This window comes from Ammodytes marinus, assembly GCF_949987685.1.
Source record: "Ammodytes marinus genome assembly, chromosome: 3".
In the NCBI taxonomy this organism is placed as follows: Eukaryota; Metazoa; Chordata; class Actinopteri; order Uranoscopiformes; family Ammodytidae; genus Ammodytes; species Ammodytes marinus.
In genome coordinates, this window is record NC_137232.1 from 26,327,972 (window position 1) to 26,342,564 (window position 14,593).

The 14,593-nt window shown below is 39.6% G+C and overlaps 1 protein-coding gene across 1 annotated transcript; it reads right to left on the reverse strand.

Moving 5' to 3' along the window:
* Nucleotides 1–319: 319 nt before the first annotated feature.
* LOC307248531 (putative E3 ubiquitin-protein ligase HERC4) lies at nt 320–12,617 on the reverse strand. The gene is made up of 23 exons (XM_080024939.1): nt 12,347–12,617; nt 11,419–11,575; nt 11,235–11,311; nt 9,873–10,100; nt 9,189–9,280; nt 8,949–9,076; nt 8,654–8,808; nt 8,291–8,346; nt 8,021–8,112; nt 7,837–7,899; nt 7,106–7,202; nt 6,734–6,914; nt 5,465–5,616; nt 5,160–5,282; nt 4,926–5,024; nt 4,572–4,742; nt 3,586–3,726; nt 3,103–3,269; nt 2,880–2,946; nt 2,708–2,778; nt 2,292–2,475; nt 956–1,058; nt 320–803 (listed from the first exon to the last, which is right to left on the reverse strand). Exons 1-23 carry the CDS (start codon nt 12,564–12,566, stop codon nt 571–573), a joined length of 3,057 nt encoding a protein of 1,018 aa, XP_079881065.1. The 5' UTR covers nt 12,567–12,617; the 3' UTR covers nt 320–570.
* Between the last annotated feature and the right edge of the window lie 1,976 nt (nt 12,618–14,593).

Genomic DNA, 14,593 nt, shown 5'->3' on the forward strand with positions numbered 1-14,593 from the left:
TCACATTTCTGTTCAGAAAACACAACTAAGTGCATTTTGGACTACAGGTGACCTATAAAACATATTTTTAAAATTACCTCATTTTAAAAATGGAAAGTTTAAAAAAAGAAATATATTCATTTATTAGGTGATTTAGATAAAAAGGGAAAGACAGTTAACCATCCATTTAATTAAAAACACTTTTGTATTTTTATGACGGCATAAAATATTTGCTCATAGTTCTAAGCTTGTACAACCTGAGCAGAGAGAATACTAAGCTAAGAATGTCACGATGATTTGACCTTTGAATCATGGCCCTATTGATGTGTGTTAGGACTTGGATGCATTTGTTGCATTTCCATTTTTTTTCTGCTGTGTGGGCATATCTGCTTCTGATTCTTTGCAACACTTCCTTCGCTCTCATCAGATTTGACAACAGAATGTTTGAATAAAAAAACAACTATCAAACAAGACTTCAAAGCCATCATCAAACATCAAGTTCCTAAAAGACATTGATCTCTGTCTGGTCCCTTCATGACTTAAAAAAATACTATGGCTCTTGTGGAGGTTTTTAATGAAGCCTACGTAACCTCAGCCTGCAATGTTGTCTTTCCAGAAGCCTCTGTTGTGATTAATAGCCTGCAGCAGCCTGGTGTGCATTGTCCTCTCCACTGGGTATCTCTGGTAGATGGGCAGCAATAACAGACAATGACATGTGAGGGATTCTGGCAAATGGATTTCAGTGGCGTCAGGCAAGACAGCGACTCTCATCTCGACACTCTTCATACCCGTGAAGGGTACACGGGCACAGCCTGTGAGGAACACTGCCGCAAAAAAAAAGGGATGAGACGAGAGATGCCAAATTGTCGGATCATCTTAAAAGAATTGTAGAAAACCTTCAAGAATACCCAAAAAAAAACACATCTGCATTTTTAACCTTAGCAATGATTATGAGCAAAATAACATACACACTTACAAAAGAATTTCTTCTTTTCCTCTTCTGTCAGTTTCTCAAACACCTCCCAGAAGGTAACGATGGTTGGATGCTCAGGTAGGTATTCTCCTTCGTAAACCGTATTCTGTTGGTCCAAATTAAAATCAAGAAATATAAGTAGAAATTGTAACATTACATTTGAGGTCTATGCTAACCGCTAGTGTTTTAACACCTTTTATCCCAGTGACAGCAAACTATATCCAGCGTTGGAAAGCAACTATTTACTGATGTACAGCTTTCATGTTTTTGTACTTCACTTGAATATTTCCATTTAATGCCACTTATTACTTCTACTACACCACATTTCAGAGACAAATCTTTTACACTATACTCAATTGCAATTATCTAACAGATACTTCTTAAGACAAATTTCAGATGCCAAGTGATGTTAGCAGGTTTGCCTTTTTCCCTTAACTTCTCAATGATGGTATCATTTAGAGATCTATTATTATTATTATTTATTATTAAACTTGGATTTATATAGCGCTTTTCTTTGGTACTCAAAGCGCTTTACAGGGTTCCAGGTTCAATACGTTCACACACAGTCATACCGGTGGTGGTAAACTACGATAGTAGCCACAGTTGCCCTGGGGCAGACTGACAGAAGCGAGGCTGCCATTCAGCGCCATCGGCCCCTCCGACCACCACCTCAAACATACAGCAGTCATACACATTCACACGAGGCAAGGTGGGTGAAGTGTCTTGCCCAGGGACACAACGACCATGACACAAGTGGCCGGGCGGGGATCGAACCGCCAACCCTAGGATCATTGGCCAACCCGCTTAACCACCTGAGCCACAGTCGCCCCAACATAATTAAGTATTATCAATATTTCAAATAAAAGCAGATATTAGACAAAACCTTTGGAGAGGGGCATAACCCCCCAGGTTGCCAACTACCAAACTTGACTTTATACAATAAGACAAGTGTTACATTTTATTTCCTATGTTTATGTTACAGTATCAGTTACTGATCTGAATGTGTTTTTTTGTCTGGCATTTGCATAGGTCTTGTGTGACTACCAAACCAGCACTTAATCAAACCAAAATAAGTACACATAGCTTAGATTTCAATTATCTGGCGATCTGAAAACATATGATGTGCATTGGAACACTGTTGAGAGAAATGTAACATAGGGCATATTGTCTTATAATTGGAAAAACTGGTCATCTTTGGGGAACACTGTTGTATTTCTTTAAAATAATCTATTAACCCAGAGTTCAGACCATATGAATTTTAATTGAGTGTGTAAAGATTAATTTCATTATCAACATTTCAGAAACTATATTTAAAACCTTTTCCCAGTTTCCAACAGACCTGCTTGAACACCTCCCAGTCGTAGTTTTCTTGGCCCACCATCACTGCCTGCAGCTCCTCGGGCTGGAACAGGTCCACCACTTTCATTTCACACACCTTGAAGAAGCCTCTCTTGAACGCTTCATATACTCGCTCCACTGATTTGTTGAAGGCATAGTTGACAAATGTGGAGACAAAATCTTTCCTGTTCGGAAAAATAATTCAAAATGACACTAGCAACTTCAACCTGCAGCGCTGACACTGTCCAAAAATATTCTATAAAGGCTGATTTTCCCCTACATTACCAGTACTAGTCTCTGTAGTATGTTGGGAATATCAGTAACACAGACAGACATGTAATACATCTTAAAGGTGGTGAGGCAGATTCTAAATATCTACTGTTCTGTGTTACACACAGTCATTTTGTTTAAACATACTTATTTGAAGCTGTGACACCTTTTCCAGTTTCTTTCGGATCAAGCTCAACTTTCTCTCCATCCCAGGTCACCTGTAACAAACAATAATACAGTTGTAATATTGCAGCCCCAAGTAGTTGTTGTATAATGAACTAACACTGTCATCATTCTAGCTTTAGTAGGCTACACCTACAGTGTATGTAGTCTCCAGGCTTTCGACCACTTCAGGAGTGTAGTCCTCCAGGATGCACCGCAAAGACCTGAAGACAAATGGGAAAAGATCCATTTAGAAAAACTGACCATATAACTGTTGTTCATCCAGGTGACTGAAGAATAGCTATAAATTGAAAGAGCGCCACCAACACAAGTGCAGAGAAACTGCAAAGCTGCTCTGTGTTGTGTTTTTCAACTCTTACTCTGCCATTACAGGATCAAACTCCTTCATGTCGTCCAGTGAGGGCTTGACGCGCAGCAGCTTCTTGAAGAGAACCAGCGGCATGGGCAGCTGGATAATGTTGTGGTTGTATAGAGCCAGGCCACACAGAACACCAAACAGGAAGTAAGTCTTCTCCTCCACTTTTGACTGTTTGGTTGATAACAAAAAAAAAGACATGATTAGGATTCAGTTCAGTTCAAAACCATTCTAATTTCCCACAGGGTAATCATGTGCTGCTTTAACTTGAAACATGTTTCAACAAGATGTACGATAAACCTATAAATGTTTTGTATAGCCACAAATTGGCCAATTCAATGAAGTCAACATATGCATGGGTGTACAGTTCAAGGTTCCTGTTAGTCGAGGGTTTTAATTAGTGCTTACAAAAAAGTATAATTTGAATTGTACATGCAAGAATTAAGGAATAGGAAGCATCATTTTATTTTTAATGAAACAGTCTTACCATGGGAGGGAACCAGGCCAGAGTCTTGCTCTCGTTGTACATGAACATTTTAGACTTGGGAGCCATCAGCTCATCAAATAGATGCAGGAAGAGGTCCTTCTTGTTGACATTCGTCACCTTCCTGTCATCCACAAATTGCACCTAGGAAGTACAGAATAATATGTTTTCTAAATATCCCCCAGTGTCCTTTAACACAAACTGAATTACTTTCAGTTCTAATGGCAGTGACATTTGATGCTTGTAACAAATTGTCACCACCTGATGCTTGTAACAAATTGTCACCTCCCAATTTGGAATGGCTAATTCTTACAGTTCACCTTCACGACTCTAGTTGCCTCTATCTAGAGAATGCTTCAGTCTATCAAATTTAGTTTTTACTAAATACTCATACTCAAATAAAATAAACTATTGTTTTAGATTTTCCTTTATTAAAGCTTCACCAAAGCAAATCAAAGGACACTCAAACCGATTTTACACATTAAGTTATGTCTATGGCTACTCGTCAGTCTTGGGTTGCATTATGGGAATTGAAGGATCTATTGCTGTTGAAGTTCTACCCCTACCAGGAACCTAAAAATCTCAATATCAGGGATGGCATAATACGACTTTTCATGTCCGATACTGATATTGCAACGTGAGTATCGATCTGTCAATACTGATACCAATCCTATACCATCTTTTTCAATCACTTGAACAACAATGCTGTGAATACATTTGTATGGATGTAGCTTGCTTATTATCCTAGCCATCTATAAAATATTTTACTTTTTCACACCGAAATTTTAGCAACATTTTTTAATTGGTTAGGTGCAACTTGTGGTGAAACCAACTATGGCAACATTGTCTAAACATAAAATGATAATTAATTAGTTGAGTAAGTTGAGTAAGTAACCCTTTAATTAATCTGGAATTAAGTAATAAAAAGACAAAAGCTATCAAATTGACCTCAGAACACTAAAGCGACAAGGTTTCAATGACTTGCTTACCAAAAGATCCCTTTTAAAGGCGCAGTCCTCGGCTGCAGCGAGCTGTCTGAAGGTGTCCTCGACCAGGTGGTTTCGTCTCAGAGTGAGCTGGAAGACCGGGGCCGGAGCTGAGTCTCCTAGAAATACATCAGGGCATGCCAAAGCCCATGTGTGAGCGAAGCGATGCGTTTCCTGTAAATACAAAACCGCTCATTTTTAAAAACATCTCATAATAGATCGCAAGTAATAATTGGCTACTGTAATACAGTACATGAGAAAGATGCTCAAATAAAGAAACTGCAGTATTATTGTGTTATAGCATTAATGTAGACCTTTGGCAAAGAGTTAACAAACTCTCTGTTCTTAATACTGTACCTTCACTATGGATGCAACGATGTTAAAGACTGCCACCTTCGAAACCAGAGTGAACACGAATGGGTAGCGGCAGAAAATGGCAGGTGTCTCGTCGTCATCCTTTTATTTAAAAAAAAAAAGGTGATCATTTCAGCAATTAACAGGAAATTAAAACTATTCAGGACAGACAGAAAAATTGTTCCACAGTAACACTTTAACATAGTATTATCATATCAACGTACTGTAAGTTTTTACCTCCACTACAGAATGTTTCCACCAAAGATTGGCGTCCGCGTGGGGATCCACATTAGCAAGGACTTCTTCCTCCAAATAAAAGGTGCTCAATGGGACTTTGTAGAACCTTCCTGATTTGTTTGCCTGTGGAAATATTCATAATTACAGAAACAAAACAAAGAACGGGCTACACACATTACATAAAATATATATAGTTTTCATTCAGTTATCAGACCATCAATGGATAAAAGTCCCAAATTCAAAAACCATAATAGATCTGGCAATACACCCATGAAGTATGACAAATAAAAACACAAATGACTGACTTTGTAGAGCAGCTTGAGGGCTTCCAGCAGGTATTTGACTCCCGGGTTGTGAGTTACCAAGAGGCCATTTTTTAACAGGAAGGCCAGGGCATTCTTGAACACCATGATGTGCTTCGTTAGCATGGGGGGTGTCAGGGACGACCACCAGCCTTCTGCAGAACAACAAACACACAGTTTTAAATTTATTAAAAAGGCCTTCCTGAGTAATACGTCTAGTTTTGGATTGTACATTTTTAAATGTGATTGGAATAGGTTGCGTGAAAACTATACATCAACGGGAATATAAAATGTAAACTTAAAAAGGTGGAGTCAACGATTCTGGAGATCACTTTTTGTCAAAATCACTTTTGCCAAAATCTGTGAATATCCCCTCGCGATCAACTACATATCAGTACCGTTATTGTTAACAGAATTTAATTTGCTTTATTGTATAATATTTTAATGCACAATACATGCTTTCTGGCTGTTGAACTTTGTCCCAGTAAACTTAAAGAACTCCAAAGTGTTTTGCTACAAGTTGTTGTTTAGCCTTGAAGAAGAAACTGCCTAATAAGATTTTGGCACATACAGAGGTATGACGCATTCATGTGCACAATAGTTGAGGAGAAAAGACTCCCTAAATTTCCCATATCCTGTTATCTGCCTAATTAAAAATGTTTCTGCTTTCGCCAGCAAAACGGGCTGGACACACAAACCGAGTGTATACGCCTACACATTTCTCGGACATATAATCCATGTACACTGTTCATTTCTTTGTATTCAACCATGTATCAAGCCAGGTACATTGTTGATTCCCTTGTATGCTGTTTGCAAGTAAATTTCACCTGCTTCCAAGAAGGCCTGACTCAGTTTCAATTATTCAAACACTCGGGTAGTTTGATGAAATAATTCTAGTAACAGTTATGTACACTGAAAAAATGGTGTGTTAATACACAGTCTAGGCTCTGTAAACTGGCATGTAAAAAAGGGTATGTAAACAGAGGGGGCACATCGTAGCTAGCAACATGTCTGTTTACAGGGCCTAGGCTGTGTCTTAACACTTAATCTTTTTCAGCGCACACAAAGAAAGGACAGGTAAAGGATTGTGAGGAGATTCACTGATTTTGACAAAAAGTGATTTTGACAACAAGCATTCTCCAGAATCACTGACTCACAAATGTGTCAATTTGCCAGGCCACTCAGAATATTCAATATCTTATTTGTTGTGATATTTACAATAAGCTCAGGGATCATTAAATGTCTCCCCATAAGTCTGCTGTAGCTGTTTACTTAGTGTTTCCAGACTCTTCTCATTCAGCTCTGTGATAATGGCAGCCAACAGTAACGACCCATTCATAACGCTAGAGTCCTCTTGGAAAAAGGGACACGTCAGCAGAAGAAGGAAGATCTCCGGTGATTTCAGGTCCTTTTTTGAAGGGTCAAGCAACCCAATCAGGACGTCAAATTTTACCTGGGTGGAAAAGAACTCTATGAGATAAAAAAAAAATGTACGCAGCATGGACATATAAATTAAGAGCCGCTACTGTACAAAATCTCTATGCCCAAAACAATTGCACGTAACAGAGGAACTGCTTTTGCCATTTCATCTCAAACAACGATCTCAGTGATGCATGACAATGATTAAAGGGTTGTGTTCTTAACTGTTTGTTTGATCCATGGTATTGCAAACATCTGGTCAAAAGCCCGGCTTGCTGCCTCAAGGTCCACAGTCATGGCGCCTGGGTCTGGTGGAGGCCCGCTGACATCGAAAGCAAAGCATTATAACAAAGTAGTGTGGTAGCAGATTTTGATATCTCTGGACTCAAATGTTGGAATATCTTGTATAGACCTTAGTGCAATGATATATATATATATATTGAATGTGTTTTCCAACAAACCACTCAGACGGGCCTCTCTCTCTCCCCCCCCACCATCCCCCCTCAATCTCCCGTGTGGAGAGTAGCCAGCCTGACTATACATTTGAAAGGTGACAATGTTCCTGCAGACAGCCTCCTGCTGTTCTAGGTCAGCCTGCCCCACCCACGATTATAATATGAATGTATATCTCAAACCTGTCTGCCTCCCAACCTGTCTCCCCCTCCTTCCCCCCACCCAGCCTTACCTGTCTCCTTCCTGTCCCTACGATGTCCTTAAATAGCTCATGATTTAAGGGACATGTTGTCACTCCTTGTAACATACCCACGTGTGTTGGAACTAGTGACCACTCCGGAGTCTTCTTGCTATCTTGATTGAAAATAAACCTGATGCTATACAACATATCACTGTTTGCTTGATTTTCTCACTACAGTAGCTTCACCAATAATATGGGTAGATGATATTAGGATAAACCTACTTTCATTATCTTAGAGAAACAAACAGAAAAGGGGACTCACTCAGCTTTCGTGAAACTTGCAACAAGACTTGAACTTGTCAAAATCATCGAAAATAAAATCTCTCTGTTGAAAAAACAGAAAAAAAATTAGGCTCGTTACAACGGATGTTGTTGCTGCATATGAGACTTTCACATGTGCAGTTACATAATCACGACCATAAGACAGTTAGGGGGGAAAAGAATACTTTGTTTTTTCCGGGCTGGCGTCCCTCAATGACAGACATCTTTGCAGTTTGGTCTCGTCAAGCCGCCCGATTATCTGTCCCCGCTGTGAGCTCTTAAAAAGACATAACTTAAATATAAATATAAAGCCAGCAAACTTGATGAACTTGACAAATGTTTGATACAATTGGACATTAAATCCAGACAGATGAAACTCATTTCAAAAATACAATTAAAATTTTTGTGTAAGAAAACTGTAACAATTAGTTTTTAAAAAGCTGATCCACACTTACTGGTGCAGATGAAGAGTAGCAGAAGTTTGTATTCCACCCAGCCGAGATTTTCAAGTCTGCATAAGGAAACAAAAACCCATTGATAGATTACATTTAAATATGCTAGTCTTACACCAACCTCCTCCCTGAACGGGAAGGAGTTCCTTTTTCAATCAATGTACAGTATTTGGATATCCTTTCACTTTATATTTGAAGTGCTGTTACTGTTCTCATAAGCTGTCCAAGAAGAAGAGACATGTTCATTTAAAATGTTCATCTTCTCTGGAAGCCATGTCACTGCTACAGATGAGGAAGTGCTCTCTTCAGGAGTTCTTTCATTACTTAATGGGATAAATATAAGTTTAAGTCCTCAGTCAAAAATACCTTTGGGTATGGCTTCTGCACCTTCAGCGGTCCATGGAAGTTGTACCTGAGTGGGATACAAACTCCCTTTTTGTTGTCCATTCCCAATTTGACCTTTGGCTCCGTCTCCAAAAGCCCACAGTTGGCCAGAAGAGCTCAACACCAGAGTGTGACGTCTAACAGACAAGTAGAAAATTGTGGATTCAATTAGATGTCAAGTCATATACAGTATATGAAGCGTTTTATGATCGTGTCACCCTAAAAAGCCCAAATTAAGTTTGACTACCATTTAAATTACAACCCTCCTAGTTTTTACCTGCCACATGTAATCTGTGAGGCAGGTCCGTCAAGACCGCCGAGCAGTCTGGGTCTCACTTCATTAGCGTTAGAGTTGTGGCCGAGTTGACCGTGGTTCCCCTCACCAAAAGTGAAAACCTCGCCGTTCTATAAATCACAGCATCACATAATATCACAAAAACTTAAGACCTAAAGCATCTTTACTATTTGATTATGTTGTTGCATCCTGTAAATCAAGCCAGCATATGCAGTTTTATACCTTTGTTAGCACAGCAGTATGTGCCTCTCCACAGCTTATAAATGAGACACCCAGAGGTCTGAGGGCAGGTACCATGCAGATATTAAACCTGCCTGTTGAGGATGAAAGGAAATGAAAAATTATATATGGGCAAATTGATGCAACATATAAAGATGAAACACATGCTCAGGAGGATGAGGTGAGGTGCAATGCCCCAGCTTGTGCCTCAGTTGTACGATCAATACATTTGACACAGTTAGTGATCACTTTCTTCCCTCCCTGAAAGACTTGTCTAAGCACCTAGATGAAATAGTAGGTAGTTTGCAGCGTGATGAAAAATTATTTGAACCCATTTTACAAGGTGATAACTGGAAATACTGTGTACTTGTTCAATTTGAAAAAACGTTAACCAAAGTAATATAATCACTTCTTACATCAGTTCAGTCTGTATTGATGTTACTTGACATTATCTATATTTTCTTACAAAATAACGTTCATACAGTATATTGTCAATTGAATATAACTGTAAGGCACAAACTGGACTGTTACCTAGATCAACACTGTATTCATACTATTACTTATAATTAATTATTCTATTCATTCCTACCTTTCAGTTTGATAATAATAACCAATGAATAAAATCCCGCTGCTTGTCAAATGTGAACAAGTGAGTTTTTGATTGTCTTCAAGTATCTTATTTTATACCCTTCTCATCCACCCTGTTGAGCCCCAGTTGGCCAGATTTATTTGCCCCACAGCAGTACACCAGGCCTGGGAGTGTGAGGAACAGAGTGTGGGTCGCTCCGGCTGATATCTGGCTCACAGCGACGCCAGTCAGAGCGGTCACCAGCAAGGGTTTATGGGTAAGGGGCAGATCCTTCCCCAGGCCCAGCTGACCATGACTGTTCCGACCCCACGAGAAGACATCTCCTCCTGGAAAGTGAAAAGAAGTGGAGAAAAAAAACTTGAATCACTGTAAGCAGGGACTCTGTACACTTTTTCAGATAAATGTAAAATATATATCTAACTTTTCCTTTCAGCTTATTAAAGGAGAAGTAAGTGATATTTTTTGTTAATATACGTATTAAAATCACTTTATATTCATAGAGCAATCACTTAAACAGTATCGCCCGTTCATAACAGAGGTCTCCCAGTCCTTCAGCTTTGAAGTAATTGCCAGATACAATTTGAGAATCCCGCTCGTTTTGATCCAATCAGAAGACAGAGCGCTATAAAGAGGCGGGTCTCTGTGCCTCTGAACGATGACATGGCTCTCCATCGCGGCACTATCTGACGAAGACGGCTGTGTGTTCATATGGTGGTGACGTAGGGACGAGGGAGGGGACCGCTAACTGCAGACACTGACAGGAAGTTAGCTAAAAGGGTCATAACACTTACTTATCCTTTAATGTTATAATCAGCAAATGTTTATCTCATTCAACAATGTCATTTTCACATGAAACACAGAAATAATGGTATTTTATTGGGTAAAGCATTTTCTAGAAAATTCTTCTGTATACCCATCCATTCCACAGGGAAACACATATGGAGATTATATGATGTACTACAGCCCTTTCAATACAAGCCTGTGCCACCGCTTAGATTTTGATGCATGTCTTTTCGTGCTATTACGGTAGCAGCTGGCCTAACCGGGTTATTCGCCGTTTTCTACAAAACCCTTGATCCAAATAAGTGCGTACTCGGCACCTGACTCCCATCCTTATAATACACCCGCAAAGTAGATCGGATGAACGATTGGCGAGGTACTCGAACGCCAGACGTACACAGCTACAAAAAGAGGTCTTCTTTTACGGTAACATTGGTCTTGAGTAAATGGTCAGGGGAGTGTGGACATGTCTACTGTATATTCACATCTTAACACAAGCATGATCAGTGTTGCCATGTGCCAAAGTGGTGGAATTAAGTTGCATGAAATATTAATTATTTGCCAAGATGATCTCTTAGGATCGATATACTGTTTGTCTTTTCCTGCTTCTTTAAAGAACATCTTCTTTGCACTATGCCTGTGTGGGGAATAGAACAGCTTGATTTGGCACACTGCCTTACCTTCAGTCAATGCCAGGGAGTGGTAGTTTCCACAAGCAACTTGAATCACCGGTATTAGCAGTGGTATCAGCACCCGACTGCATGTTGATGAACATGTGTATGAAAAGGTTTAAACAATAAATAAACAACGCTTAGCTCATATCATATGATTGGTCATATTATTTAATCCACACTGAGATCTTGCCTTGGTCTGTGACTGTTGCACAGCAGATGGGGCTCTAATCCGAGCTGTCCATTGTCATGTGCCCCCCAACAGAAAACCATTCCAGATTTGCACACAGCTAGACAGTGGTCCTGACCACAAGCCATCGACACCACATCCCTCAGCCCCTCCACACGACCTTATGAGGGACGAAAGAGACAGACACTGAATCACAAAGATACACACACACAGTTTACATCAGTTCAGATTTAAAGTGTAACAATATGTATCTAAACATAGTAACTTAAATACAGCAGTATTGTATTAGCCTAAATTACAAACCCTATCATGGCTTGTAAAGTTACTGCCAGCTGATAATGTGTGGTATTTTGAACGGAGGCGTAGGCTACATTGTAAAATTTGAAAATGAAATATGGTAAATGGTGTAAACTAATAGTTTTAATATGTCTATGTCCATACACTTTTGTTTGCCGTTTTTCAGACTAAACGTCAAATGGAGCCAACATATCCGAGCTGTGAACACACTACTATGACTAAAAATGTCCAACTTTCCCAACTGACATTGAACTCAACGCATAATGAAGTGCTTTCCAGATAGGCTAACTTTCGTTGCCAGGACTGACAAAAAGAGAACCGAAACTGAAACTCAACTCAAAGCAATAACATAAGCTAGCCTACGTAGATTCATTTTGGCGGCCATGATTTACTTTCGATTGATCCAAAAAACCTATTTCAATCATCCTCCAAAGTAAAACAGATGACACCTATTCCTGAGGTGAAACTTTAACATTCTGTTACCAAAGAGTTAAGCTAAGATATAAAACAAGTCATCTATAACTTAGTTTTGATATGTAGACTATTGCTTAGGCCTACGCCAATTATTTTAACGTAGTAGTCCTATAATCCTACTAGTAATGTGAATATTTCTTCTTTTTGTCAAGTTGCCTACCTTGTGTCTTTCCATCTTTACATTTATTTCGACCAAGTTGTCCCTGTGAGTTATGTCCGCATGATAATACGCCTCTACCCTGGGTGAGGAACAGGGTATGCTGTTCCCCGCAGCAGATGTCGGTGATGGTCCCGGGGAAGGTCCAGGTTGTCGGACTCAGGGCTTTCTCCGGACCGAACTGTCTACTGGAGCTGTCTCCCCAACAGTGCAGCTGCACCATGTTTTCACCTGGGCTGAACTGTCCACACACAGCCTCCGTCTGACCTGGCTCTTTTTTATCTCAACTGGTGCTGCCTTCATGCGCTGTCGGTTTCGCTACTAATATCGGAAGTATGCACTTTGAACAACAGTTTCTGTGACTTTTTTTTTTTACATTTCTTTTACATTTTAAATGTTTAACGTGATTTTTAGTGTGATTTTTAGTGGCTAGGCTACAATTTAGCATACTATTATTTATTTATGATGAAAGCTTGCAGTGCACAGCCAAAAGGATATAGGCCTACGACAGAATAGCTCTAATTTACTAGCTTACCAGGAGACAGGGAAGGCAACATGAGAACAACAGATGATATCTATCTTTCAAAAGTCACTTTCGATTGTAAGCTCTGGGAAAAACTCTAAAAGATGGAAAATAAATTTTAAAGGTCACGTTATTATGCTAAATGCACTTTTTAAATGTGTTCCAACATACCCATGGGTCCACGGTGTGCCTAGAGCAGTGCTTCTCAAATTGTGGGGCGCGCCCCCCTGGGGGGCGCCGTGAGTTGTGGGGGGGGGGGGAGGGGACGCGGGCTGCCTTGATTTCCAACTGACCAAAAAAATATATATATATTAAGTGCTAGCAAGCGCGATGTGTGCTTGTGTATGGTCATATCCGCGCGAAAGGCCGCAATTTGCAGTAAATAAATGTCCACGTGTCTCCAAGTGTCTCTGTAGGCTATTTAAAAAGAAATCAAGCAAGTAGACTGATAATAACATTAATGAATTATTGGTTATCACATCACATAAGGCCTATTGGTCTATACTAATAAAAAAACACCACCTTAACTATGTTTACAGTTTAAAAATGTTTTGAATGAAATGCAAACCTCAGACAGTGAATCATTTGCTCTTGTTTCTCTGTCCTGAGATTCACACAGGCTGAGACTTGTTTAAATGTTACAAATTGAGGTAATAAACTGAACTTTGAAATTTTTTTTTGTTATCTAATTTGATAATAAGGTGATTGTATGCATAATGCTCATGCCAGAAACTCATACAGTGGTTTTGTACAGATAAATAAATAAATATTAGCAGGTTTTCAATAGTATTTCAATTTAGGGGAGGGGCGCGAAAACATTTCTGTCCCCTAGGGGGGGCATGACAGAAAATAATTGAGAACCACTGGCCTAGAGACTGCCAAAATATTTTAAAAAATAACAATCTCCCCTTTTCTCACTCTCCCCCTTTCTGAAACCCCTACCCCTCCCCCCCAATATACTCCATTCAGAATTCTCGCGGTTTATGACGTCATAAACTGCACAGCCACATCCCCATATTTTCTTTATATGTCCATGCTTCCCCCCATTTTTTTTTTTTTTTTTTTATTACATTTTATTGACAATAAGCAATACAACAGCCACCAGGGGCTTCCCCCCCACATTAGTAACCAGAAACTTCCACCGTGCAGTAGTCTATGATAACCCCACCCCCCATTTCTTATTGGTCCACGGCCCGAGATCCTCTGGAAAATTTTCCGAGCGACAGCCATGTTGCTTTCCCCGCTAAGCGACAAGATGCCCATAGTACAGCCTGAATGTTACATACACCAACACAGAATGCTTTTGCTCATACTCCACTAATTTATCTTAACCACAGCAGTCTATTAATGCCTCGTTTTTAATAACACAACGGATAGGAAGCTACTTGTGCTTTTTTTTTAAACGGTGAAACTAAAATAATTGTTTTATTGGTATTTTTGATTGCCTGGTGTATAGCTATTAGCTTTGGGACAAGCAACCAGCTTTTGTTCATAACACGCTGTTTATATTCCCCACAGCAGTCTGACAAAGCCTCGTTTTTAGCAAGACAAAGCATAGGAAGGTAATAGAGTCAAAGTCTAGCTTTGAAGCTAATTTTTTCACTGATTTTCGTGATATTTTTAGCCGTTAGCTTCCGAGCTAGCTTCGGGAAAAGCATTGATATTTTGCCCATAACACGCTCTTTATATTCTCCACAGCAGTCTGAACATGCCTCGTTTTTAGCCAG